Consider the following 27,918-nt stretch of genomic DNA (forward strand, 5'->3'; position numbering starts at 1 on the left):
AAATGGTTCCCAATTATCTCAAATTTTTCTGATGAAATTTTTCTTCCCGACTGATTTGGCTCATAATTGTTTCAGCTTTGTGAAGATTGCCCTGTTAAAGCACCACGTATATACATAACTGGTCTGGACTTTCTTCTGCTTGCACATGGTAAATGTGATCAAGTCACGATCATGTGTACCTGAGCTACCACTAATTTTTAGTTCTCTGATCAGTTCCTCTTTATCTGTTAAGACAAGGTCTCATAAAGAATTCCCTCCCCTGTGTTGGCTGCAGCACTTCTTGACTTAGGGACTTGTCATCTCTCTTTAGAAATTCCAAGGTTATTTTCGTACTGGCAGCATGAAACATCCAGCATGTGTCACTCAGATTGACGTCCCCCTGATCACACAGCTTTTTTTTCCTTCCCCTTATAGATAGAGGCATAAGGAGCCAGTGATTCTGTTCCCTCGTGCGATTTGATGGTCTGTAGCAGACATCAGCTAGTCCCCCATCTTGTCCTGGATCTGTTAGGATGTTGATCCATAAACCTTTCCATTTTCTTCCAAGTTACCAGTGACTCAGACACAGGTGACGCCATTTTTGACGTAGGGTGCCAGTCCCTCTCCCCTTCTACCCACTCGATCCTTCCTGTCTCACAGAGAACCAGGGATTTTAACGTTCCACTAGTGGGAATCATCACCAACTAGATCCAATTTACGCTCAGAAATGAGCACATCCAATTCCTCTTGTTCGTTACTCCTAGAACTAGTGTAGAGGCAAGTCAGGAATGTCTTTTCTTCATGTCTTTGGTTCCTCGGTTAATTTTGTTCTCAACATCTTGAAGCCAGACAAATGCAGAGTAGAAACCAGGCCCATGTCTCTGGCAGGGAGAGCAGCTGACCACTGAAACAAACTCCCAAAGGCAGCGGTGGATTCTCCGTCTCTTGGTGTCTTCAGATCACGCCCGTCTGCCTTTCTGGACGATGCGTTAGCCAGACACAAGTTACCGGGCTGGCACCGCGGTGTGAGACAGGATGTCAGACGAGATGATCTCAGGGCCCTTCTGACTTTAAAATCTATGAAATGCTTCAGGGTGCATCCAAACCATGCAGCTGAGTAGGGCTGTGGGTAGCTGGGCTTCTCCTGGTAGGTAGGCTCAGATCCTCCAAGGCATTCCTGCACCTGCCTCCCATTGAAATAAATGGGGCATGTGTGAAAGCCAAGGCAGAGGGCGTTTGGCTTGCTTGGATACTGCTCAGGAGGGTTTGACTCCAGCTGGCTCCATTCTGCAGTACGGAGACCTCTCCGGGGTGCTGGGACAGGCAAGGAACCTCTGTTGGGAAGTGACGCGCCGCCCGGACGACAGGCGCACAGCAGGGGGAGGCTGTCCCCAGATGGGCTGTCGGGGGCTGGCCAGGCTCCAAGCCGGCCACTTTCCCTGCTGCCGCGGCTGGATAACCGATGGGTAGAATACTGATGACGCTCTCCCGTCTTGCGCTGGGGAGACTAAGGAGGGGGCCTGAACCCAGCCTCTTCAAGTTGCAGCTGCAATTGCTTTGCACCGCGAGGCTGCTGTTGGGGGTGAAACCCAGCTTTGGGGAAAAGCCCCGCCCCGGACTGTGCCCCACTGCCGTTCCACGGAAGCCCAGGGGTGGAAGTTTAGTGGTGCCTAGCTCCAGTGGTGATGCAATCCAGCCCCGTGTCTCCGGCAGGAGCAGAGTCAGGGGCCGTGAGCCTGGGACGTTCAGGGCGGAAACGGCTGCTGCCCGGAGGCCAGTAGGGGCATAGTGGGGGGCTCCAGCACCTGGAGAGGGAGTTGGGCAACCCCCCCCGGGAGCTCCAGAGAAAGGAGCTCGGCACACGCCCGGAGCTGTTCACGCCTCCAGGGACATGCCTGTGAGCAAGACGCAGGCCAGGCCGTGCGTGGGGTGTGGCGTGCGCGGTTTGGAGGGTTTCCTGGCTGGGCCTGGGGAAGTTGCACGCGGTGGCTCTGGCTGTCTGTTACCCAGCGGGATTATGAGGAGTGAGCGTAATACATCGGCGTATGAATAGGTTGTCTGGCTGATGGTGATGTATCGTTTTTCATTACCGCCTCTCAAGCCCTCCCTGCTCCACGGGTGGAAATTCTATTTATTCCCTAATTTGTAAAAATTCCCTCCTTATCTGATACCAATCAGGGAGGGGTAATTGGCTCTCCAGGGCTAGCGGCTGGGGTCCTGATGAAGAGATATGTACGTCTGCTCCGGCTGTCCAGGCACCCTGCCCTGCTGCACCAACCACACGGGCTACAATTAATAATGATTTGCAAATGGCAGACAAGCAATAACACAGAAAGATGTCCAGCCAGCCGCCTGCCCGCCCCTTCATTTCCTTCTGTGATATAAACGGCACGGGAACAAAAATCCAGCACTATCAATTCTGAAATTAGTTATTCACCATAATAAATGCTTCCTTTATTGGTGCGTGCACCGCACCGCCTCTCTCTTTCCTCTCCCCCGTCCCGCCAGCTACCTACTTCATTTGAGTCCTAATATGCAAATACCGTAATTTAACGGGATGGTGAAGTTGATTTTCATGTTAACTTAATTACTTTGATTTATGAAAGGCTGGCATGCAGACATTGCTACATCATTACATTTCCTTCCCCCTTCTCCTTACAATCCCCCTGGACCCTTGCCTCTTTTCTTTTCTGTTCTTTTCTTTTTTCTTTTCTTTTCTTTCACAAGTTTAGTGTTTTATTAGCTGGCTTTAAGTGGACATAAGTCCTCGCCACAAATGCATGATGTGGAGGACAAATTCCCCGCCCTGCCTTGTTTAATCGTGCCTGGATAATGGATGTATAATTGACTCATTTGAATGCTTTTGCCTACAGGAGTGCATAGCATTAAATGTTTGATTGCCTTAATTTCCAAACACATCATTATCCCCTTCTTACCCACTCTTAATAAACACTTTATGAGCATTTTTTTTTTGTAAAGGAAAAAAAATCTCCACTCCTTGTACTTCTCTGAAGTGATAAACTCTAATTAAGTCTAATATTTAAAAATATGGTGATGGTGACTTGTTTGAATAAGTGGCCTGCATTTCCATAATTTCATTATTACGTAAAACACGCTAATTATTTGCAGTGCGCTTATTACTAAAAGAGAAATCTCCGTCTAATAAAGATGAAATTGGCTTTTTCCTCTGATTGCCGGGCATGTAAGCCATCCTTCAATATGTGCTTGGTCGTTAGTCCTGGGAAGGGGGGGGGGGGCTCATCCTTGGGGGAGAGGGAGAGCCGAGATGGCTTTGTTTGGCCAGGCACCCTGCAGGCCCCTATTTGAGCCGAGGAATATCACCACATCTGAGCTGCACGCCTGCGGTCCGCTCTGAGAACGGGGTGGAGCCGGTCAAATACCCGGTGCTTGTAACAGGGACACGTTTCCACGCACCTCACAGTCACCGCGGCCTGTTCACTTACCCCAGAAAGTCGCTGACCAGACTTTGGGGCCTGCTGCTGGGATTTCACAGCCACTCCAAGCAGTCAGTCTGAATGCATTACAAAGTAATGTATCTACAGGCGACCTGCGAGAGAGAGAGTCGGTGGGTCTATTTTTTATGCCTTATGATGGTCAGAGAGGCCAGAAAGTCCATCTCCCTCCTACCCAGCTGTGTTTCCCCCCTTACTTGTTTTAACCTCGGGAACATCATGTCTGCCTTCCCTGTTGTGCTGGAGACTTGCCGATAACCTAGACAGCGGGCGTGGCAGCTTCTCCTGGCGTCCTTGGGCGGGGCAGGCGTGGCGGATGCATAGCACAGAGCGCTGTCCTCCCAGATGTTTATTGGGTACCGGAGTTAAACCAGCACTCACAAGAGTCAGTTGTAAACCAAGCCCTGTCTGACCCGGGGCGGGGGGGTTGTTTGCAAAGTTCCCTGGTGCAGACACAGCCCAGAGAAGTGTGCGGCCCCCTCCCTCCCCCGGGCGTGAACTGAACAGTGTCTGCAGTGCTGATCAATCAGGTGCCCGGCTCTGGGTGCTAGTGGCACTGGGGAGGGTGCGGGTGCCAGGCAGGCCTGCTCCTGGGGCGTCGCCGCTGGCGTTCTTTGCAAACGCGCCCGTAGGCGCCCGAGATTCTCTCCCTCGCCGATGGCCTCAGTGAGTTCCTGTGAGGGGAGCAGAGAGGAGCCAGCCCCCTCCGTCCCGCAGCTCGGCAGGGGCCGGGTCGCTGCCCCTGAGCCACCTTTGCTGGCCCCGAAGAAGTGGGCATGCCCGCTCCCGCCCCGTGCAGGCCAGCACGCGCCAGAGGTGCCAGCTGTCCCAGGCGGGCGAGGCGGGTGTTTGTGATCACGGGGCAGTGGGGGGGGCTTTGGCTTGGCAGCTCTACTTCCGCCCCCTCCCCCCCCCAACCTCAGGGGGGCTCTGTCTGCCGGGTTCTTCTGAACCCCACCTGCCCGTTCACTGCTGGGGGCGTCTCTCGGGGGAGGGGAGCGGCTCTGACCCTCCGATCCCGGCTGACTCCAGGAGTGGAGCCGGCGGCTGCCCTGATCTCCCCTTTCCTGGGGAAGGGGCAGGTGGGTTCATCACCTCCTGGCTCTGGCGGCCAACGGGAAGGAAGCGGCCTTCCCGGCCGTCAGCGGCACCAAGTGTAAACAGGAGCTGGCCAGGAGGAAGCAGGTGCCTGGAGAGGGCAGGTTTTGTGCCGGCGCGGCTCCCCGTGTCCCACAGCTGTATCCTGGGCCGGGGCCGGCAGTACGAGGCATTGTTACCCACGCACTCCTTGCTTGGACGGGAGAGCACCAGGGAGCAGCTGCAAACCTGGGGGGGCGTCCAGGAGGGCGCTGGGGGGGGGGAAGAGGCCAGCAGCCCACCTCAGGCAGGCACCGCGGCTGGCAATGGGGCGGGGGGCTGGCCGGGGAAGGTCACGCTGCAGCGGTGTTGGCTCTCCCGTGGGGCAGGGGGCTGGCCGCGGCAGGCAGTGCTACAGCACGGTACAGGGGCTCTGGCTGTGGGTCGCTCCCACGCTCTCCCCGCCGGGGGGCTGGGCAGAGCCGGGTGGTAGCCTGGGGTGCCTGGGTTGCCCCTGGCTCCTGCAGTTCCTGCTGTGCCCAGCAGGAGGTGCTGGACTAGCCCGGGTCGGGGCGGGAGGAGCCCAGCGTCTGAGCCCTGCCGTTGCGTGACCTGGCCCAGTTGCCTCGGTGCCGCTGAGCCCACGCTGTGATGAAAACCCGGATTTGGGAGGAAGCGGCCGGTGGGGCTTTGCCTGCGTCTCCGCCTGGCGCTGGGTCCCGTCACCCAGCCGCCTGCCCGCGCCGGCCCTCTGCGTGCCGGGAAACCCGCTGTCAGAACCGAGGCCCGGCTCGCCCCGACAGCTCGGATGGAGTGTCTGCCGAGCACGTCCCCTACTCGCCCCCAGGCCCTGCCACCTGCCTGCCTGCCCCCGGCTCTGTCCCCTGCCCCTGCGGAGTGGGGGGCGGGAGGCTCTCCGAGGGCGTCGGCAGGTACGGCTGGGTCTCCAAAGGGAGGGGAGAGCTGGTGCCTTAATATCCAAGGTGAAACGACCCCCCTGCACCAAGGGCTAGTGGGAGAGTTACCTGGTGCCTGAGCCTCCCGCGCCAGCCCGTGGGGCAAGGGGTCGATTTCACCCCCCCACGGAGGCCGCCTGCCCTCTGCGCACCGTCCCCTCCGTCTGCAGCGGCGTGGAGGGGGAAGGGCACCTCATCTCCGCACCCCCACTCGGGGGGGGAGGTGTGGGGGGAACAGCCACAGGTTTCGGAGCGCTGTGTGTCCTTGCATCCCGCGCGCCCCCTTGGGCAGGGCCGGGTTTCGGCGGGGGGTGGCAGCCCGATGAAGTCAATAGAAAACTCATTTCCTTTTCTGCGTGAAGAAATGAGGTGTGGAGCCGTAATGTAATTGCAGCTAATGAGGGCGGTTATTCTTAATATTCTGGGCGCTCACTGTCAGCTCCACGCAATATACCTGCCGGCTGTCCAGGGCGCCTGCCCCCCCCTCCCCCCCCGCCACCAGAGCAAGGGTTATTAGGCCCATTCGTTTGGGAGAGGTCGGCCAGGACTATTCCTTCACGGTTCCTACCGAGGTCTGGAGAGGATTTTCAGAAGAGCCCGTGACCGTCCCAGCCGTGGGCTGGTGGCGTTGGCTGGGAACTGCCCTTTGTGGGTCCCACCACCGGCTCTCTGGCGGTGTCGGCTGCCAACGCGCGGGACAGGCAGGGACCAGCCAAGGATGCTAAAAAGAGCAGCTACGATTTCCGCTCCTGGGACTCTGCGAAAATGTGAGGAGCTGCTGCCACAGGGGCCAGCCGGGAGTTTGCGGCTCTCGGAGAGGGAGGCACGGCCATAGCAGAGGCGGCCCTAGGCAGCCCGGGCTGCGGCGGACTCGGCAGCCCCATCCATGGCTTCTGCTTGTGGCTTCGATCCTCGGGCTCACCGCACAAGGCCCAGCGAACCTCCCTGTCACAGGAACATCGCTCTTTGCTCAGCCGACGGACTCCAGACTGCACAGTTCGAAGGACGCAAGGGCCACACGTACATCCTTAGGCGTCATACAGCGGCCCCGTAAGGAAGCCACCAGCCGACAGCTCGCTTCTTCCTGCCGCCTGCTCACCAGCACTATAGCAGGAGCAGCCTTCACCACAGTCTTCACCTGCGTCCGCGCCGGCACCCCCCAGACATTCAGCGCGGTCAGAGCAGCTTCTGATGGGATGCTCGGGGGCACCTGCCAGGACAGTTTGTGGATCCAAATTCCCAGTTTTCATAGAATCACAGATATTAGAGTTGGAAGGGACCTCAGGAGGTCATCACGTCCAACCCCTGCTCAAAGCAGGGCCAACCTCAACTAAACCATCCCAGCCAGGGCTTTGTCAAGCCAGGCCTTAAAAACCTCTAAAGATGGAGATTCCACCACCTCCCTAGGCAACCCATTCCAGTGCTTCACCACCCGCCTAGGGAAAAACTTTTTCCTAATGTCCAACCTAGACCTCCCCCACTGCAACTTGAGACCGTTGTTCCTTGTTCTGTCATCTGCCACCACTGAGAACAGCCTAGCCCCATCCTCCTTGGAAACCCCTTTCAGGTAGTTAAAGGCTGCTATCAAATCCCCCCTCATTCTTCTCTTCTGCAGACTAAACAAGCCTAGTTCCCTCAGCCTCTCCTCATAAGTCTTGTGCTCCAGCCCCCTCATCATTTTTGTTGCCCTCCGCTGGACTCTCTCCAACTTGTCCACATCCTTTTTGTAGTGGGGGGCCCAAAACTGGACACAATACTCCAAATGCGGCCTCAACAATGCCGAATAGAGGGGAATAATCACTTCCACCGATCTCCTGGCAATGCTCCTACTAATGCAGCCCAATATGCCATTAGCCTTCTTGACAACCAGGGCACACTGCTGACTCATATCCAGCTTCTTATCCACTGTAACCCCCAGGTCCTTTTCTGTATCCTATCCCCACCTTCCAGGGTATCTACCACTCCCTCCAGCTTAGTGTCATCCGCAAACTTGCTGAGGGTGCAATCTACCCCATCCTTGATGAAGATGTTGAACAAAACCGGCCCCGGGACCGACCCCTGGGGCACTCAGCTTGTGACCGGCTGCCAGCTAGACATGGAGCCATTGATCACTACTCGTTGAGCCCTCTGCTCTAGCCAGTTCTCTATCCATTTTATAGTCCATTCAGCCAACCCATACTTCTGTAACTTGCTGATAAGAATACTGTGGGACACCGTATGAAGAGCTTTGCTAAAGTCAAGGTATATCACGTCCACTGCTTTCCCCACATCCACAGAGCCAGTCAGCTCATCGTAGAAGGCAATGGTGGGAGCAGTGGAGGAGGTTCCACCAGATCTGAGCTGCCAGGGGTTCTCTCCCGCTATTTCCTGATCCCAAAGGCCAGCAGCGGTCTCAGGCTGATTCTGGACCTGCAAAACCTCAACAAATTCATGAAGAAGCTGAAGTCCCACGTGGTCTCCTCGGCCTCCAGCATGCCCTCCATGGATCCCGGGCACTGGTACGCCGCCCTCGACGTGAAGGACGCTTATGTCCACATCGCAGGGACACCGAAGTTCCTCAGATTCGTCGTGAACCACGTGCACTAACCATTTACAGTGCTCTGTTTGCTCTGTCGGCAGCCCCTCGGGTGTTCACAAAGGGCATGGCAGTCATCGCAGCCTCCTGGAGCTCAGGGCTTGGTCCAGAGACCGACGTGTGGCTAATACAATCAACCTGCCAAGACTTAGGTCTGCTCATAAATATGAAGAAAACCACTTTCTCCCCAGTCCAGAGGGTAGAATTCATCAGAGCAATGCTGGACTCCGTGCGGGCCAGAGCTTCTCTCCTGGACCTTCCAAGCCATAGCCAGGCGAATAGAAAACCTCAGGAGTCACCCTGTCCCCCCAGCGAGGCATTGCTCGCAGCTTCTGGCCCATGTGGCCTCACGTACGCCATGGTTCAGCATGCCAGGCTTCGGCTCAGCCCCCTGCGTGGCTGGGGTCGACATACTCGCCAAGGCTCAGTCATTACCAGTCCCCCGCCATGATTGCGTCTCCCGAGTGGTGGCTAGCCCCGCTAGCCGTGTGTGCAGGCGCCCCCTTCTCAAGGCCCCAACCTCCAGTGTCCCTCGTCGCAGACGGGGCGGCGAGCTCCCTTGGCGTCCCTGAGAACTCAGCTCTCCGGAAGAGCTCTTGTTACACATCGACCTCAGAGAGCTCAGGGCACTTCGCTTACGGGACTTTTGCATAGTCCACTTGATTCACCTCAGACCGCCGGTCTGCCGGGTTCTCAGAACGAACCAGCAGCTCACCCCAGCAGCGTCTTCTCCGACCGCCACGAGCGGTCCTACAAAGTGGGGAACTCCCCCCGTCGATCTGTTTGCCACGAAGCACAACAGGAAGCGTCTCCAGTTCTGCTCTTTCCTGGGCCACAGCCCAGGGTCTCTGACAGACGCCTCCCTCTTGCCTGGGACGGGACATCTGTTCTGCATCTTGCCATCCCTCCCTCTTGTACACAAGGTCTTGCTGAGGGGCAGATGGAATGGAGGGCGCGTCATCCTGATAGCCCCAGCCTAGCCACGACAGCACTGGTTCACCGCGCTCTTGACCTGTCTGTGGAGACGCCAGTCCGACTACCTGAGATCCCAGGAGCCTGGTCGCCTGCGTCATCCGAACCTCGGGTCCCTTCATCTCACAGCCTGGAAGCTCCATAGCCGAACCCTTCAGCGCTAGCATGCTCGGGACGGGTTCAAGCAGTTCCGTTAGGAAGCAGAAAGCCGTCCACCAGCGCGCCGGACCCCAGGCCAAGTGGGAAAGGGTCTGGATCCAGGCAACACAAGAAGGCGTCTCACCCACGTGGTCATTCTGGGCTGCGTGCTGCACCTGACACAACAGAGCTAGCTGTGCCATTGATTAGAGTCCACCCGGCCGCAACCTCAGTGATGCACCCATGGGCGAAGGGCTGGCCCGTCCTTGCAAACCATGTCTGCAGTCGTTTTCTCAGGGGCTCGCCCGGCTGTACCCCCAGGTACGACAGCCAGTCCCGCCCTGGGATCTCAAGCTGGGATTGGCAAGACCACGTTGCTGCTCTGCTCACCCTGGAAGGTGGCCTTCTTGGTAGTCATTACGTCAACCAGGAGGGTCCCCGAGATCAGAGCCCCTACTTCAGCACCTCCAGACCCGGCGTTCTTCAAGGACCAGGCCTGGCTGCGTCTCACCCGCCTTTCTCCCGAAGGCCGTTTCACAATTCCATAGGAACCAGGACATATTCCTTCCTGGCTTCTTTCCCAGACCCTATAGGGCCCAAGCGTTGCCGGCTGCGGTCACGGCACAGCTCCCTGTCCAGGACAGCTGGAGAGCGACATCGTGGCCTGCAGTCCACGCGTTCGCGTCTCCCTGCGCCATCACTCGGCAGCCGGAGGCGATGCTGGATTTGGCAGCGCCGTGCTAGTCACTGACCGTTGGACCCTCCACCCGCGCCTTGGAACGGAGGCGAGCAGGCGCTCGAAGGAGGGAAAACGGTGCCTGACCTTCCATAACGGCTCTTCGAGATGTCTCGCTCCTCTGGCGTCTACTCCCACACACAGCCCCGGTCGGAGTTAGCCGGCAAGAAGGAACCGCGGGGTCCTTTACACCGGCACTGGGAGAGCGCGACTCCGGGGGGCCCCAGAGCTGACCGGACGGATACCACTGGGGAAAGACTTCCTGCCGGCGGTGCTCGGGGCGAGCAGACGCCTGCCGTGGGACGGACATGAGCAGCACATCCCAAAGAACAACAGGTACGCGCGGTTAGGAGCCGTCGTTTCTCACAGGCCAGGAAACGAGGCAGCTCAGGAGTGGAACCCCGACCCAGAACGTCGCTTTCAGAAAGAACACGCAGCTCCGTGCACGTCTTCCCTGCTGCAGGCAGCTCACCCCGCGGGTGCCGGGAGCGTCTCCTCCCACGGCGGCTGGGCCGCGGCTCCACGGCTCATCCCCTAGAGCGGAGCCAAGGCAGGACGGACGCCGTCCCAGCACCCACTGTCAGCAGACGGCAGGGGGCGCAGGCGGGACGATGATGATGATTTTTAAAAGGACAGAACAGAAGCGATGGTGTGCAATTGTCTGCACGCCGTCGGCAGCGCCGGAGGAGGGGGCCAGGCACCAGCCCGGCCCCCCCAGGCAGGCTCAAGGTGATCTCCAGGCACCTGCTCGAAAGCCACTTACCGCTGGCCTCGGGGCGACAGCAGCAGGGTGAGGGGAGATGAAGGGAGGCTGGGGCCGGGCAGCCCGGTTGCTGCGGCCTGGGGCACGGTGATATTATTCATTAACAGTATCTGCCACGATAACACTGACAAATGGCCCTCGGCCACCTGCACGTCGGTTCCTGTACAGACCATAAAGCATGGGGACAGTTTAAATATGGACCTGTTCAGCGCAGGGCGCGGGGTGATCCGTCTTCCCAGCTGGAGCACGGGCTGCCGCGCTCGCTCCAAACCAGCCTCCATCGCTTCTTCTCGCCGGGGCAGCCGCTGGCCCCCCTGGTGGTTTCAGCGCCAGCTCCCTGCCCCGGGGCTTGGGGTGTCGTGGCAGCTGCCACGGCGTAGCCCTCTGCTGCACGGCGCGGCCACGCTCTCCCTCCAGCGCGCCGCAGCCTCAGCGTGGCAGGCCGGCTACAGCCCCGGGCACCGAGGGGCCCAGGGATGTGGTGGTGCGGGGTCCCTGGAGCAGCGTCCCAGCAGGTGTCCGGCTCTAGCTGTGTTGGGGTGGGCGCCCCCCACGGAGCACCGAGACAATTGAGGGTGTGAAGCTAGTGACTCAGGTCAGCGCCAGAGCCCTGCTCCGGCCCTGGGGGGCGCTGTGCGGCTGTCTCTGGGGTGAGCCCTTACCCTGGGGTCTTGACGACTTGTGGTCATTAAATATCTTGGCACTTTTCCTAAGCGTGGGAGCGCTGACCCGGTCTCTGATGAATTCCAGGCAGGTAATTCTGTTCTGCCTCTCTGAACTCCCCCTGCGGTTCCAGCTGAATGCAGAATTGTTTCTGCTGGGTGGTGTTGCTGCGCATTGCGAAACAGTGGCCGCCGGCCGCCCGGGGGGGCTGCGTTGCAGCGGTGGGTGAAGGGACCCCAGCTGCTGGGCAGGCTGTGGGGGGAGCAGAGGTGCGCTTTGAATCTGAGCTATTGGTCATGGGAGACGCCGGATTTCTCTCACAGGTGCACACGCTGCCCCCTTGCTCAGCCCCACAGATTTCCCCTGAGGACTCTGCATGCGCCGCTGGGATGCAGAGTCGCTGGCTCAGACTCCTGTGCGCCTCCCTCCCAGGCCCCAGCGCGGCTGCAGTCACAGGTCCCGAGGGAGGAATCCCCCCTGCGAGTGGGCAGAGGCTGTGGCCGGCAGGGTTCAGTCCCGGGTGAACACGCCGAGTCTGCAGGGTCGGTGCAGCGGCCCCTCATGGGAGATCCCCCCACACCCGGGCACATCTGGGTTTGGCTTTAAAAAAGCAAACTCCCTGGGTCGGATTCTGAGCTCCATCATGCAGGTTTGACAGCAATGGGGTTACTCCCGATTTCCTCCGAGCTGCTGGAAATCAGCATCCGGCCCTGCGTGCACTGCGCTGCGAGGCCAGGGCCTCGGGGGTGAAGTGTGGGGTGACAGAATGTGAGCCCAGGAGCCTCAGACGCTCTGGCTGGGGGGCGCACAGACTAGCTGAAGGGGGCACTGTCGGCAGCCCCTGTTCCCACTGTCTGCACACGGGACTGGCCACTGCCAGGGGGCAAAGGCAAACCTGATCAAAGGAAATATTTCCTCGCCGCTTGTAACGTGCCTGTGGAACTCTCCGCCACATGAGGTTCGAAGAGGGACTGGCCATGGATAGCAAGGATAGACGGAGGAGTTACAGTGGCCATGCTGGGAAGGATAATAACCTCGTGCTCCAGGGTTTACGCCGATCTCTAGTTATTAGAGACCAGCATGAGACCTAATGTGGGGGCAGATTCTCCCACATCTGCCTGGTGCCGGGTTCTTACCCCATCCTCCCTGGCCCCTGGGGTTGGCCATTGTCAGAGACAGGATACCGGGCTAGAGGGACCCCGGTCCAGCCGAGGTATCGCCAAGTTTGTTCCCTGCAGTGGCCTCCGAATCGAAATTCACTTCCCCCCCCCGGGGTGGGACGGGGCTGGTTTTCTGAGACGTGACAAAACCGGAGTGCGAGAGGCCAAGCGAAGCGGCCACTCCATCTGCAGGCGCCTGTCCGAGTCACCCCGCGCTGACCCCGTTCACACAGCACACACCGGCCCTAAATCAATTGCATTTTATTATTACAATATCAATATACAATATTCCTACAATAACACCATTGATTTTCTAGGCCCAGGCTGCACCGACGTCTGTTTTAAGGAGGAGGGAGTTAATAGGGGCCTCATTAAAAATCTATAGATTGCCCCCTCCCCCCAAAAGAGAAGGCAGTTTGTATTCATTAGGGCTATTGAATATAAAGTAATATGTTTGTGTAGGACATTGGAGTAATGTGATAATCCGTCCGTGTATCAGGGAGAAATCCACTTAGCAGACCTGTCAGCTTGACAAGAAAAATGGGCCCATAAAGTCAGGACTACATTGCGAGAGAGAACGTGCGGGTGTGAGTCCGTGTGTGTGTGTGGCCCCAGGTGTGCGTGCGTAGGTGTGCGGCGTAGGGGGTCGGGATACCTGGTTGCGCAGCCAAGTGCCTTCTGCCTGCACAGACAGAGCCGGGCAGAGGGTGGCAGAGCGAAGCCCAGCTCCCCACCCAGCACGCCGGGGGCAGCGGCAGGGCTGGTGTTTCGCTGGGGCACGGGCACGCGCGGGTTTTGCAGAGTCGTCCCAGAACGGTCAGCGATGGCGCAGTGACGTGGTGGCCGCGGTTCAGGACGGAGGCTGCTCCGCTGGAGCGGGTCAGAGGGGAGCCAGGAGGAGGATGAAGGAGTCGAAGCCCTGCCGTGTCGTGACGGGCTCACAGCTCAGGCGCTTTGTCTCAGCGAAGAGAAGGGGAAGGGGTGACTTGGTCCCAGACCAGAAGTACCGACCCGGGGAACAAACATCCAGCACCCTCCCTCCGGCAGAGGAAGGCCGGAGACGATCCAGCGGCTGGAATTTGAAGCTAGACAAATTCAGCCTGGGAAGAAGGAGTCCAGTTTTACCAGTGGCGGGGACTGATCGTTGGCACCCGTTCCCAGGGGCGTGGGGGATGCTGCCCTGGGGATCCAGGAAACCTGCGTCTGGATGGAGGCTACCGTGCCCCTTGTTGCAGCCCTCGGCAGGCTCCCACATTGCTCAGACACGGTGACGCGTGACCCAGCAAGCCCTGCTCTGGGAGCACCAGGCTGAAGTCCTGTCGCCAGGCTGTCGCTGGCCCCCCTTGCCACCCGGCCTGCGAAGCAGCAGTTTGTGCCCCGGATGCCCCTCGGGAGGGTGACAGCGCAGGAGGCTGCCAGAGGAGAGCCAGTGAATCCATTCTAGGAAGTACTGCAAACGCCCAACGACAACCAGCGACCCCAGCTGCTAACCCCTCCCCACCCCCAAAATAACAAGACAAGAAACTATCAAATGAATCCACAATGCCACCCCCAAAAAAACACCCCACAAAAACCTCCCCCAGGCAGAGATTTCCGAGGGAAGGGCAAAGAGCCAGAGACTCCATGACGCGTTTGGCTATCGCTGACCCATTAGACGCGGACGACGCCAGGTCCTACAGCGATGGGCATGAGTGCAGAGCCTGAGTGATGCAGGACTTCCTGCATTCAGGCTTGGGGGAGTCCGGATCCTGCTGCTGGGGGATTGTCTGCACCATGGCGCTCTGCCCAAGCAGCTTCCCGCCCCAGGAGAAGGGCTCTCCTGTCTGCTGCACGCCGGCAGGGGGCATCACAGCCTCCTGCCCCTTCAGGTGGGATGGTTCCCATGCCTCGGGAAGGATCGCAACTGTTCACAGCTGTCTGCAAGGAGCTGTCCCCACCCCAGCTCTCCCAGGCACTCCACCTTCGGTGAGGGGCGTGCACCTGGCTTTCCACGGCCCTCAGCGCCTCTGACGTGGAGCCGGATGCAGCCACAGCACCTGTGGTCACCTGAGGAACAGGTAAGCCCTGAAAAAACAAAGAGGCGACCCCGCCGGTGCGCCCGTGGGCTGCCTGCTGCCATTCTTGTCCTGGAAATTCCTTTGGCAGGGTAACGCCGGCCAGGTCTGGCGGATTCCGTCTCGCTAATAATTCCCCGGCCAGCCATCTGGCTGTGTTGTTTTAAAAGCCGCTTAGTTTTTTTCTTTGGAGTTTATGAAAATCTCCCGATCTAATATCCCGAGAGCCAGCCTATAATTGTGTTATTAAATCAATTGGAGCGGATTACATTGTAAAATCAATAGGCGGCTGTAATTGCATATTAGAAAGTTGTTCTGCTGCTGTTGGTTTTTTTTACACGGATAATTGTAATAAGCGTGTTTACCTTGGCGCTGATTGGAACCAGCCAAGCTCAGTCTGACAAGCTTCGCACTCCGGCGTGATCACAGCCTTGTGTTCTCGGGGGGGGTCCGCTCAGGAGGGACGCGTCTGACACCTGCATCGCACGGGGCCTGCCCGAGCCCCAGCGAGCCCGCAGAAAGGCCTGGGAAGGCCACGGGCCGCTCTGGGCACCGGGCGCTGAAAGAAGTTGTGGCTCCTGGTGACACTTTTGGCACCATCCTAAGAGGACAGGGCAGGGGTGCAGAGAGCGGATCAGTGACCGTCTCGTCCGGCTGCACAATGCGCCGGAGTGCTGGCGTCCTCTGCGACGGAAACGATGCTGTCGCTGGAGCCGGGTCTGCCGGGCAGGGCTGCCTGCTGCCTTCCTTAGCGAAGGGGTACGTGACCCTTCGGAAGCGGTGAAGTGCAGCCTCCGGGTGTCAGCTGGAGACGTGAGCACAGGACGGGGGCTAAGAGAGCGGGACTCAATTCCCAGCCTGGCCACAGGTCCTGGGGCGCCCCGGGTGAGTCACGGGCTGCCTCTGTGACGCGGGGCTGATAGAAATGAGCCAGTCCTCGGGGCCCGTCTGGGTTAGAGGGCCGGCAAAGCACTGGGAGCACGCATGGGGTTAGAGGAGGAAGCCGCGTGGGCTCAGGGACTGAGGAAGGCCACGGGATACCCCAGAGCTGTCGCCGTGCTCCTCATGGCGGGAGCCTTCTCCGGCTGCAGCTCAGTGGCTGTGCAACCGGGACTGGGCTTTGGCCGCACGTTGTCCCAGTGCCAGAGCTCTGAGGTTTGTGTCTGTGCCAGGGCGGGACTCGGTCCTCGAGCAGGGAACGTGGGTGGCTGTGTTGGCCCCTGGCCTGGGCACGGCCTGCCTGCCGCCTGACCCTCGTGTGGGGCTGCCCAGACCCCATGGCGATGGGCACCCAGCCAGAGGTTGCGCTCTTGCGGGCAGTGCTGGAGCGTACGGGCTGCCGCGCCGGGAGCCGGTCACTCTGTGGTTAAGCTGCCGCGCGGAAGGACCAGTAACCGGCACTCCCTGCCCCCGACCTCCCCCTCTGGGCATTCATCAGGGGCCTTGCCCGCCTCGAAGACAGGAGCCCTCGATCCCAGCCTGGTCTCTAGCTTGCTGCAGGCTAAGCCGGCTGGGCCCAGTCCGTGCCCGGGGCAGAGCGGGGCGCTGCTGGGACCGGGGCAGGTGAGCCGGTGCCCGCGAGACAGGGAGCGGTGCTTCTGGAGGCCTCTTGGGCGGGACCTAGCGCCAAGTCCCAGCCCGCCTGGGTGGCGCTTTGCCCAGGAGTTGGGGGCGTCAGATTCCACGCGGGCTAAGCCAGTCCCGCCTGCGGGCATTCCTCCCGCTGGGGCACGTGGATACAGCGTTTTCCAGTCCCCACCCGACTGCTCCGCAGTGCTTGTCCATTGCTGGCTCCCGCCGCAGAGGTGGCAGCATTTCAGTGGTGGGTGAGGTGACAGCTGTCTCGTTTATTACATTTCACTCCAAGGTCATGAAACACTTGGGAGCCCTTGGGTTGAAATGCTCTCTTGCACGTTCATCGTGGCGTCCCTGCTTTCCTGGGGAACACCAGTATCCCCCAGTATCAGGACCCTGTGTCGGTCATGGGGCCGGACAAAGCGCTTTGTTTCAGAGGCAGAAATTAGCCTAACTGGTTAAGCCCGGAGCAGCGGTACAGTGCAGTTGAATCTCTTCCTGACCCCCGCCAGTGCCGGGTTTCTATCTGAGAGCCGGAGGGAGGGGGATTCGTTAGCCCGCGTGTCTGGACGGGGCGACTTTGCAGTGAGTTCCACAGGCTGGTTTCACCCAGCACAGAGGTGATGCCCGCCTGATACTTGCGGCCCCACCGACCTGTCAGACAGGAGCCAGCGGCGGGCGTTAAAGCCGGACGGATTGCAGCGCATGGAAGGCGCAGATGGTTAGCTGGGAGCGTGGCGGTCCCGCGGCCCTTCGCTTCGGTGCCTGTGTGGATGTGAGCTGTCAGTGTCCCCTGGCTTTAAACTGGTGCGACTCTCCCGTGTAGACAGCCCTGCTCTAATTATTCCAGTGCAGCGCCGCCCTGCCCTGCCCCTGTGGGATTGCCACTTGCGCCAGTCAGAGGTGACTCCTCACAGGCCCGGCTTCAAGCCAAGCGTGCATTTCTGAGCCAGGGCTCCAGCTCCGCCTCTGGCCACATGGGCTCCAGAAGGAGGGCGTGAGTGGGCTAGCGGCCAGGGGCGAGGGGCTGGCCCAGCATCCGCGTCTGACCCGCCCCAGGGGAAAGCGCGTTTGTGCCTCTCTGACTCCCCCGGCTTTATACAGAGCTAAACGTGGCAGCTGCCTGCTTCTGGTCAGGGAAGGCTGGGGCAGCAGGGGGTTGAGATGGATTAGCAGAGCTGTGTGGGGAACCCAGGGCCGGGGCTGCAGGTTGGGAGTGAGGGGCACCGGCAGAGCTGGGCGGGACAGGGGAGTCTAGGACTGGAATAACGGGATGCTACAGGCCAGGCCTGAGAGCAGCCGCAGCTGAGCTGTGCAGGTGTGGTCAGCGTGTTGGCTGGCAGCGAAGAGCTGATCACCCGTCGGTGATTCCGGCTGTGCCTGAAGGGCAGCGAGGGGGAGAGGAAGGTGATCGGGATCAGTCAGCACGGATTCACCAAGGGCGAGTCATGCCTGACCAACCTGATTGCCTTCTGTGAAGAGCTGACTGGCTCTGTGGATGTGGGGAAAGCGGTGGACGTGATATACCTTGACTTTAGCAAAGCTCTTGATCCGGTCTCTCACAGTATTCTTATCAGCAAGTTACAGAAGTATGGGTTGGATGAATGGACTATAAAATGCATAGAGAACTGGCTAGATCATCGGGCTCAACGGGCAGTGATCAACGGCTCCATGTCTAGCTGGCAGCCGGTCACAAGTGGAGTGCCCCAGGGGTCGGTCCTGGGGCCGGTTTTGTTCAACATCTTCATTAATGATCTGGAGGATGGGGTAGATTGCACCCTCAGCAAGTTTGCAGATGACACTAAGCTGGGGGGAGTGGTAGATACCCTGGAAGGTAGGGATAGGATACAGAGTGACCTAAACAAACTGGAGGATTGGGCCAAAAGAAATCTGATGAGGTTCAACAAGGACAAGTGCAGAGTCCTGCACTTAGGACAGAAGAATCCCATGCACAGCTACAGACTGGGGACCGACGGGCTAGGCAGCAGCTCTGCAGAAAAGGACCTCGGGGTAACAGTGGACAAGAAGCTGGATATGAGTCAGCAGTGTGCCCTGGTTGTCAAGAAGGCTAATAGCATATTGGGCTGCATTAGTAGGAGCATTGCCAGCAGGTCATGGGAAGTGATTATTCCCCTGTATTCGGCATTGGTGAGGTCACATCTGGAGTACTGTGTCCAGTTTTGGCCCTCCACTACAGAAAGGATGTGGAGAAGTTGGAGAGAGTCCAGCGGAGGGCAACAAAAATGATGAGGGGGCTGGAGCACAGGACTTATGAGGAGAGGCTGAGGGAACTGGGCTTGTTTAGTCTGCAGCAGAGAAGAATGAGGGGGGATTTGATAGCAGCCTTTAACTACCTGAAAAGGAGTTCCAGGGAGGATGGAGCTAGGCTGTTCTCAGTGGTGGCAGATGACAGAACAAGGAGCAACGGTCTCAAGTTGCAGTGGGGGAGGTCTAGGTTGGATATTAGGAAACACTTTTTCCCGAGGCGGGTGGTGAAGCACTGGAATGGGTTACCTAGGGAGGTGGTGGAATCTCCATCCTTAGAGGTTTTTAAGGCCCGGCTTTGGCAAATCCCTGGCCTGGACGGTTTAGCTGAGGCTGGTCCTGCTTTGAGCAGGGATTGGACTAGATACCTCCTGAGGTCTCTTCCCACCCTCCTCTTCCATGAGTCTATGACTCAGGTCCCTGGGTGAGGGGTTTGATCTTCCAGGGAAATGGAGGGTTCTGGCCGGTTTGGAGCCATCCCGCCTGGAGATGGGAGAGAGAAATTCTGTGCATGTCCCAGAGAACTGAAACATGGAATTCCTCTCTGCGTGTGTGTGCATTGAGTGAGTATGTCTGCACGTGTTGAGTCTGCGTGTGTGTGCACGCTGAGTGTGCACACGCCCCCCCCCGGGTCTCTGAAGCTGCTTGCGTTTGACACTAGTGTGTTGGTGCAAAACGCAGGGGCCGCGTGCTGCACTGGCAGCCTGCTGGAATAACCCGCCTTGAGTCACAAGCTGCCTCCCCGCCCGGCTGCTTCTTCCTCCCCGTGAACGCCACACGTCACAACTTTTCCCCTTCAGCCTGGACACTGCCTGTGTGGCTGCCTGGGAAACAACGAAGCCGGGCGACTGCATTCCTCAGGCACGGAGCTGGCTCCCCAGCCTCCCTCGCGCCACCGCAGCCATGCCCCTGCCGGAGGGAGGGACACGGTACCCGAGAAAGGCCCCCTCCCCTGGGGCCAGTGTCGTCAAGGCCGGACCCTCACCATGACCTCATAGCGGGAAACCCGTGAGAGCCTTCCGTCGCTGGAACCAATTGGAGAGCGGCATGCAGATGAAGTCTAACAATGCTTTGACGATTGGCTGAGCTGCCTCTGATGTCACAGTCTCACCACTGAGCAATGAGCCTTGGAGAGAGAGCGGCGTCTATGTTTCCCCCCGATTTTCGGGTTTTCTCGTATCTCTCGCACTCCCGGCTCAGGTCCACTTCTCTAGCGCCCCAGACCCTCCAAAACATTCTGTTAACTTAGCCCCACAACGGCCCTGAGCATCAGGGATGTATCATTATCCCCAGGATGCAGGAGGGGAAACTGAGGCATCCCCGGGCCTTGGGTCCTGCAGGGAGGCTGTGGCAGGGCCGGGAATTGAACGTTTTTCTCGTAGCTCTGTGAAACGCGGCAGGGAGACTGGCTGAGAACAGCGCTTCCCGGACGTGTCTCCTAGTACCTGGGGATCTCTGCGTGCGCTGCAGACGTCCGTTCCCGAAGCACCACGACCCCGGGTTGGCCGAGCATCCTTAGCCCCAGGGTACACGGGGGGGAAACTGAGGCATGGCACAGCGGACGTGACCTGTCCAAGGCCACTCAGCGAGTCAGTGGCGGAGCCAGGCACACAACCCAGAACTGGCTCGTGGCTGTTATCGCCTGCAGAAACCAGGGTGGGCTCTGGTCTGAGTCCTGATCGGAGCCGTGCAGAGCCGGTGGAGAGAGGCGGGCAAACATGGCCTCGCGGACGCTCCTCCGAGAAGGACAGGCCTGTCCTGCCGTCACAGCCTTCCCGCCGTTTGCGCTTGTTTGGCCCCCCTCGGGGCGGTAGGAGTGGGGCGGTGCACGGGTGTGCCCACACCAGGGGCCCTTGTGCGAGCTGTTCAAACAGGGATGCATCCCTAGCACACCTGTGCTGATCCCGGGGCGTGGAGCGTGGGCGCACAGCTCCCAGGCAGCCCCCCAGCTGCGGGAAGGGATCTCTTCCTCCCGGCCGGGGCTGTTGTGCTGGGTGCTGTCCGTTTTGAGCCACCTGCTTGGTGTCGCTGGGACACTGGTGAGCAGAGACAGGCAGCCTCCGTGACCGGGAAGGGAGTAGGGGCTAGTGGTTAGAGCAGGAGACAGCCAGCCAGGATGCCTGGGGCACAGTGGATTTGCTGTGTGAAACGGGGCCCTGGCCTGGTCCTGGGGTGGGGGAGCGCGAAGCTGGCCGAGGGGTGTCTGTGAGGCCGCACTTCGGGCTGCGAGCGCTGGGCTGGGAGCTGGGCGTTCCTGGGTGCGGCCCCGTCTGTGACCCGCATTCGCTTTATTTCTCCCCGTATCATTAGCTGCGGGCGATTGGCAAGGCCCCGGCCCCCTGTCCTCTCCCGGCTGAGCCGGCACCCGGGGGAAGGGGCGAGACGCAGGCGGGGGCTGGATCCCTGCAGCCGGCTGGGCTCCGGGCAGGGCGGTCACCGCGAGACCTGCTGGAACCGGCTCCGTTCACTCGAACGGACCGAGACTGCCTCCGCACGGGCCCAGACGTTCGGCCCATTAGGGGACCTGGATTTCCAGCTGCTGGTCTCCCGTCCCCGGGCTCGGCGGGGGCAAGCTGCAGGGCACGGAGCAGGAGCCGGGCTGTCTCCAGGGGGGCGGCACGGCTGGCCCAGTTTGGGGGTGTTGGAAGCTCTGCTGAGGCCCATTGTGGGGCAGAGCTGCCAGGGAGACCCCGGCCCCACTGTCTGTCCCAGAGACCGGTGCTGGCGGAGAGGCGCCTGCCCCAGCCCGCTGAGCGTGTGGGAACGCTGGTCTCTGCTTGTGGTCGCTGGGGGGGGCTTGTCATGGGAAACCCTCCTCCCCCCATAAATGCCGTGGGTGGGACAGAAGCCATCTGAATTCCCCGCATGGACAGGCCGTCTGTCTGTTCCTCGGCAGTGCCCATCCCCGTAGCATCGAGCCGCCCTCTACCTCCCTGCTTGGCCTGCGCCGTGGGTGCGCAGAGAGGGTTGGCCCCGGGGTCAGGGTGGCCGAGTGTCTCCCTCTCTGGAAGGAGGGGAAGTGGGCCAGCGGGGGGAGGGGAAGGACCTGAATTCTAGGTGGGGGCGCCAGGCCCCCGCCCCCGCCAGGCACTCCGGGCAGCTCAGAGATGGAGCGACGGCTTTGCCATTCGGTAGCGAGATTAGCCAGGAGACCGGCTGCCCAGGGGCCCACGGCAGGGCTGGGCTGGGCTGGGGGGCAGGAGCCGGGCTTCGGTGTCCTGGTGCTTTACCCTCCTGCGGACAGGCGGCACCGCGGGGGGCTGGGTCTGACCCCAGGTGGGGGACCCGGGGGTGCCAAGCGATCACCCAGAACCGATCAGCGCCACGCCGGGGGGGGCCCAACTGGCCGGGAAGTCCCCGCGCACTCGCCCTGCTGCGCGGAGCCCCTGGCCGCGGCTCAGCCCCTGGCCGCGGCTCCTTCGTTCCCCGGATGGTCCGGGCGGGGGACAGAGGCCTTGCCCTGCCCCACAGCGACCCTCTGGCGCCGAGATGCAGCAGATCCAGTCCGCAGTCAGGTCCCCGCTGTGCAGGGGGGCCCTGAGGCGAGGGTTCAAAGCAGAGGGGGTCCAGGGGCCTGTCTGAGGCCGGGGCGGGAGGGTCGTGGTGAGATGGGCAGGCGCCCGGAGAGCTTTTAGCAGCCCACTCCCCAGACCGCCGGCACCCCCAGCCGCTCGCCTCCGGCTGCGCTGGCAGGACAGCTCTGTCCTGGCAGCGCTTGGCAGCGCCAGCGCCCGGCGGCCGGGCCGGGGTGGGTGAGCAAGGAGCTCCACGCCTCGTCTGAGTGCTGAGCACCTGCCGGCCGGCACCTGGCAGCGGGCGGGCGGGCGGGCGCACAGCGCTGGCTCCGTCAGCAGCCCGGCGGCTGTCTCCCAGACAGTGAAATATGGCCACAATTAGGCCGGATACAGTTCAATTATGATAAACAGCGTTTGCACCCTTTAAGCCGTGATTAAAAGGCCTCTTCGCCTTGATAGAGAGACCTAATTTCACATTATTATCGCTGCCGCCTGATTATAAAGCGCTCCCCGGCCTTACCGTTACGAGATGGATGCGGCGGCTTCTTTATCATTTACACATCAGTAATGATGCAGCTTTCCCTCGCCCCGAACAGCCATCCACCGGGGCTGGGGGGGCCCAAGCCTCCCCCCCCCCGCCCGCCGGCGTGGCACCCTCTCCCCACGGCAGCTGGGCCGTGCTGCCACACGCAAGTGGGCAAAGTCACCCTTACGGTAACAGCTTGATAAATGGGCGCCCGGTAATGAAATGGAGACATCAAGGCGTGGGGCGAGGAAGAGAGAGGTAATCAGAGGGAGCGGAGCTGTCCCGAAGCAGAGGGGAGCGGGAAGAAAGATCGCCTCTCTGCCGTGTGCTGTCAAGGGAGAAATTACACATTTACTCTTGCTTTTTCTTAAGGAGACGGCCCCCATAGATCAAAACATGGATTTACAAGCCAATTTTCAGCATGAAATATAGACACCAGGAATCAATTTAAGCCCTGCTTCTATTTTAGCGAACGGTGCCTGCGTTTAGTCCCAGGTAAATAACACAAGCAGGAGCTCGCCCGCCCGCCCGCCTCTGCTCCGGGGCCGCCACGGCTCTCCGGTGCCAGTCCCGCTTCGGACCCAGTGCCGGGGCGCGGAGCTCTCCGGGGCAATGCTTCGGCCCTTCCTGCTCCCCCAACCCGCCACACGAGAGCCGGAGCCCGCCAGGGAAGGCTTCTCTGCCCCGCCAGGCGTTGGCCTGTGGAACTCCTGGCCACAAGCGGGTCCGAGGAGCCGACACCTGAGCTGGAATCTTGGGCCCGGCGTCACCAGGACCGGGGCCTCTGGTTCTTTGTCCGACGGCGGCATGCAGATGGCCCAGCCGCGATCAGGGCCAGGGTGGGCACAGCACGGACAGTCCCTGCCCTGCTCGGTCCCAGCCACAGAGACAGAACAGACGGCGAGTGTGAGGGAAGGGACTCGCCTATGGTCACCCAACGCCCTGGGCCGGGGAAGGGTGCAGGAATCTGGCCGCAGGAGCGCGGTGCCTTCCTGCCGGGCGACAAGGGGCCGGCTCCCGGCCTGGCTGGGTCCAAGGCAGCGAGCCCCGGGGCCGTGTCTGCTGCCGGGCGAGGGCGAGGGCGGGACGCGGCGTCTGGGGGAAGTGGTCAGTCCTCAGGTGGAGCCGGCTGGTGAGGGGCGTTGCAGGGCGCTCTGGGGGCGCGTGCAGGGACCCTGGGCAGCGGGTGGCACCGGGGCTGTCTGCCAGGTGCCTGGGAGCTCAGTGCCCCGCTGGGCTCTGCTGCCAGCCCCTCCTCTCCCTCCACGTCTCCCAGCCGCTGGCTCCTCGGTCCCGAGGGCTTGGCCGTCTCCAGCGACCTGCCTCCCGCAGCCCGGCCGGGCCAGGCGAGGGGGGCAGCGAAGGGACAGGACGTGAGTTACAGGGGCACTAACTCGGCGGTGAGGGGGCAGGCACCGCAAACACCAGTGAAGGCGGGGGGGGGGGGGGCCAAGGGAGGAACAGCTCCAGGGAGACCCCCTGGGTCCCGCGGGAGGCACTGGGCCAAGGGCTGGCTCGGGGGGGCTGGAAGAGCCAAGCTGCCTCACCTGGCCCGGGACTCGCTCTCTGCCCACGGCGTGGGCCGGGGTCGTGTCACTGCCCGTGTAGACGGGTTCACACTCCTCCGGGCAGCGCTGCTCCCTGGAGAGCGGGTGCAAGCCGCAGCCCCCAGCACAAACCCGCAGGGACGGCGCCGGCCCCCTGGGTCCTGAGCAGCGAACAAGGCCGGGCCAGAGCCCAGGGCGAGGCGGAGACGGCGTCTTCCCTTCCGCTGTGTGCTGGGTCCCCCGCAGCAGGGCTTGGCCGCCCCGGCTGTCTGCTTCTCCTCTCGCGTCCCTGAGCTAGTTCATGGTCCCGCGGTCGGCCCGACTGGGTCTAAAGTCCCTCTTCGGACTTTCGTTGGGACGTTTCTCTCTGGCATTGCTAGTCCCCAGACCTGCTCCCTTCTCCCCAAACTCTGCGCAGCACAGTGTGGCCGGGTGTTTCCCGGCGTGGGAGGGACGGGGCAGCAGGGCTCGGCTGACGCGTCCGTACGGCAAACGTCCCCCCCGGGCACTGACGTGCTGCTGCAGCCGGGCCCCGATCCACCGTCACACGCCCACCTGTGCACACGCGGCCGACCGGCCGCTGGCTGCCCGTCACCGTGGGGCTGGCAGGTCAGCCCAGCGCCACCACGCGGCCTGGAGCACGTCAGCCCCACGTACACGTGCTGGCGTCGTCGTGGGTTGCCGTGCGCTGGGTGTCGTGCGAGGCGGCCGTGCCCCCAGAGCCCCGTAGCCCAGCCATGCTGGCGTATGGTGGTTTAGTACCGGCCCCACAGGTGGGGCAGGCGTGGGGCTGGGGGCGCACGGGCACCAGAGGCTGCTGGGGGGGGAGGGGGGGGGGAACAAGCACCAGGGAAGGGGGGCCTGGGCCGAGGGGGCAGCGCATGCCCATGTGCGGGCAGCCCCGCGTTATCATAGGGTCACTGGTGAGTGCCAAGCTGTGCCGTGGGGTGGGTATTGTGGGGCTGGGGGGGGGGGGGCAGGGGGGTGTCATAGGGCTGCATGTGAGGTGGGGGAGGGGTTAATTGGTGGCTTTCTTGAGGCGTTGACTCTGGAGCGTAACGAGCGCTCCTGCGGCTCGGGCGCCCCCGTGGCCCTGCCCGTGGCGGGGCTCAGCGAGCGGCAGCATGGGCCGTTGGCGCTCTCCGGCCAGGCCGGGCCGTTACCCGTCGCCCCACATGGCAGGCCCCAGTGCCGGGGGGCACCCGCCCATGGCAGGAGCCTGCCGCGCCGTACAGCCCAGCCGCTGGCTGACGCCCCAGGGCAGCGCGGCTAACCCGCGGGGGGGGGGATTGGCTTGCACCCGGGGCCGGTGCCGTGGTGCAGCCGCCCTCACCCCGGCTCTGTCTCCCCGCAGACGACTGTAAGAACATCGCCAACATCATGAAGACGCTGGCCCACAGAGGCTTCATCTTCAAGCAGACCTCCAAACCCTTCTGATCGGCGGGGCGGGCCGGACAGGGCTGCGTGCGGCCGGCTCCTTCGCCGCGGGCGGACGGGCGGGAGCGCGCAGCCGGCGACCGAGGACACGCTCAGGGCGGCCGTCGGGCCGGCAGAGGTTGTATAGACGGGCAGGACCATCGCTGCGTAGCCCCGACGTGACTCCCCGTCCGGGCTGCTCCGGACGGCGCCCGCCGCGTGCCCAGAGCCGGCCCGGGCGCCCACGCCGCGTGGGCAGAGCCGTCGCGCCTCCTCCCCCCACTGCCTCCTCGTTCCCCTGGCGCCCCGGTGCCCCCCACCCGCCGGCAGAGCCTCTCCCCGGCCGTGGGTCGCCCCCCCCGGTCTTTTCCCCGTGTTGTACCGTCCAGCAGGCCCTGCGCCCGGCCCGCGCCGCCGTGTGCCCCCCCCTTCCCCCCGGGCTGTGTGGCCACTCCATGCTGACTAGGCCGCGGCGAGACCCCCCCTGCCCCTCCCCCGTGTCCGCTCCTCGCGCCCCATGACGTGAACACTAACGCCCCGATATCTGTGTGTGACAAAGCAACCCAGCTTCCGCGCCAGCTCGCGGGCCTGTATTCTCTGCCGGCCCGCCTGCCCAGTACCCCCCCCCGCAAAGCGAGTCCGGCTCCGGCAGGGGCGGGAGTCCTGGGGGCCCAGGTCCATTGCGGGCATTGGACGCTGCAGTGTGGGTTGGCACAGAGCGAGGGGCGTCCCCTCTGCCCCCCACAGCTGAGCGCGTGCCCCCCGCCCTGCCCCCTTCCATCCTGCGCTGCAGCTGTGCCCCCCAGCCCTGGCTCCGCACGGCCCCGTCCCTGTGGGCCGGGCTCTGCGCCTCGCAGGCTCCCTTGTCGCCTTCCCCCCCTCCCGGGGCCCGTCTCTCCCGGTGGGTTTGGGGGCAGGTGTGGGGCAGCCCCAGGCTCCCTGGCAGCCGGGCCGTGGACTTCCTGTGGCTACGGCCCCGGCTCCAAATCCCGGCCGAGCCGAGCCCGCGCCTGGCGCTGCCCGTGTCGGGGCCGCAGCGCCGGTGCCCGGGCTCGGGGGGGGGGGGGCACCGTGTCCCTGCAGCGCCCAGGCTCCCGTCCCCGCTCACGGCGCAGCCGGCTCGGTCGGCGGGAAGAAAATACAGGCCCCGAGCTTCGCGGTCCCGCCTGCATGGTGTGAGGTGTCAGCTCCAGCGCCGCGCACGCACCCGCACCCGCATCGTCTCTGGTCCTCGCTGTACATGTGCCACTGAATAAAGTTTGGGGGAAAAGGCGCCTGCCTGCCTCTCGCTGTGTGTGTGTGGGGGGGGGGGGGCAGGGCAGGTGGGGGGGGGCACAGGGGGGCTGGGGTGTGTGTGGGGCAGGGCAGGGCTGCCCCAGTGCTGCCCCCCCAACGCAGTAGTGCAGCATTCCCGAGGCGGTGGCTGCAGGCCGGGAGGGGGCCCGGGGGCAGCCCTGCCCCACCCCAGCCCCTGGCTCCCTGCTCCCGCCGGCTCTGGCCAGGGCAGCGTCTGGGCGCGGCCGGTTCCCGGCCTGGGGGTGGCGCTGGCCAGGGGCCCTGAGCCCGTCAGTGCCGGCCGAGGGGGGCCCGCCGCAGCCTCAGCAGCTCCTGGGCGCAGGCAGCAGCCGAGGTGCCAACGCCCGTGTTCTGCTGGGGCAGGGCCTGGCCAGGTGCCCAGCCAGCCACGGCCAGCAGTGGGGGATGCGCCGGCCCCACAGGCGCTGCCAGCCCAAGCCCCTGGCCTGGCTCCCCCCATCTGCTGGTCCAGCCATTCCCAGCAGCCTTTGCTGCAGGGGGGGGCAGAGGGGGGGGGTGTCGCTCTGGAGCGGGGGCCCTCGTCCCCATGGCCACTAGCGGAGGAGCCCAGTGAGGGTTGGGGGGAGGCCAGGGGCTAGCACCCCGTGTTTGGTGGGGTCCCTGCAGCTGGCTCCATGCTCGGCTCCACCCCCCGGGGCAGAGGGGTCCCTGCTGCACCCGGCCCCAGGGAGGCGCTGTCAGCCACCCCCCCCCCCCCCCCCCCCCAAACCCCGGACACAGAACAGCTGAGCAGGGCGAGGCCCGGCTGGCCAGCTCATGGGGGGGGGCACTCAGGGTCATGGGGGGGGGGGCGGTGTAGTGGGCACACAACTGCTCCCCTGACCTGTGGCCCCCCCCCCCCCCCCACGGGGTGCGGGGTTCCTGCCACTGCCCTCGCGGCGTGAGCCGGCCCAGCCGCCATGGTGCCAGGCAGGCTGCACCTACTGCCAGGAGCACGGGCACCCACACGTGCTGAGCGCAGCGCTGGGTGCTGGGCCAGCAAAGGGGCACCTCGCCCGACTGTGCAGTGCCCAGTGTGGGCAATGGGGGGTCCCAGCCCGCCCCCTCCCCGGTGCCCTGCTCTGGCTGACCCTGCACTCTGGGGGGGGGGGGGGTGCCAGCAGCCTGACTTCCTGCCACCCCCACCAACCTGAGCCGCCCCCCCCCCCCCCCCCCAGGCACTGCAGCCGGCCGCTACAGACAGGCCACATGGGCAGCGCCCAGGCCTGGCG

At 62.3% G+C, this 27,918-nt stretch overlaps 1 protein-coding gene across 1 annotated transcript in view; it reads left to right on the top strand.

Annotated features, from left to right (window-relative positions):
* ERI3 (ERI1 exoribonuclease family member 3) overlaps positions 1-26,664 on the top strand; it is a 218,188-nt gene extending 191,524 nt beyond the window's left edge. Inside the window, exon 8 of the mRNA XM_067567777.1 lies at positions 25,329-26,664. Within this exon, the coding sequence (XP_067423878.1) occupies positions 25,329-25,411 (83 nt within the window). The 3' untranslated portion in view covers positions 25,412-26,664. The remainder of the gene's footprint in view (positions 1-25,328) is intronic.
* The last annotated feature ends 1,254 nt before the right edge of the window (positions 26,665-27,918 follow it).

Source organism: Emydura macquarii, unplaced genomic scaffold, assembly GCF_026122565.2.
Source record: "Emydura macquarii macquarii isolate MOO-44397 ecotype Brisbane River unplaced genomic scaffold, CSIRO-AGI_Emac_v2 contig_2805, whole genome shotgun sequence".
NCBI lineage: Eukaryota > Metazoa > Chordata > Testudines > Chelidae > Emydura > Emydura macquarii.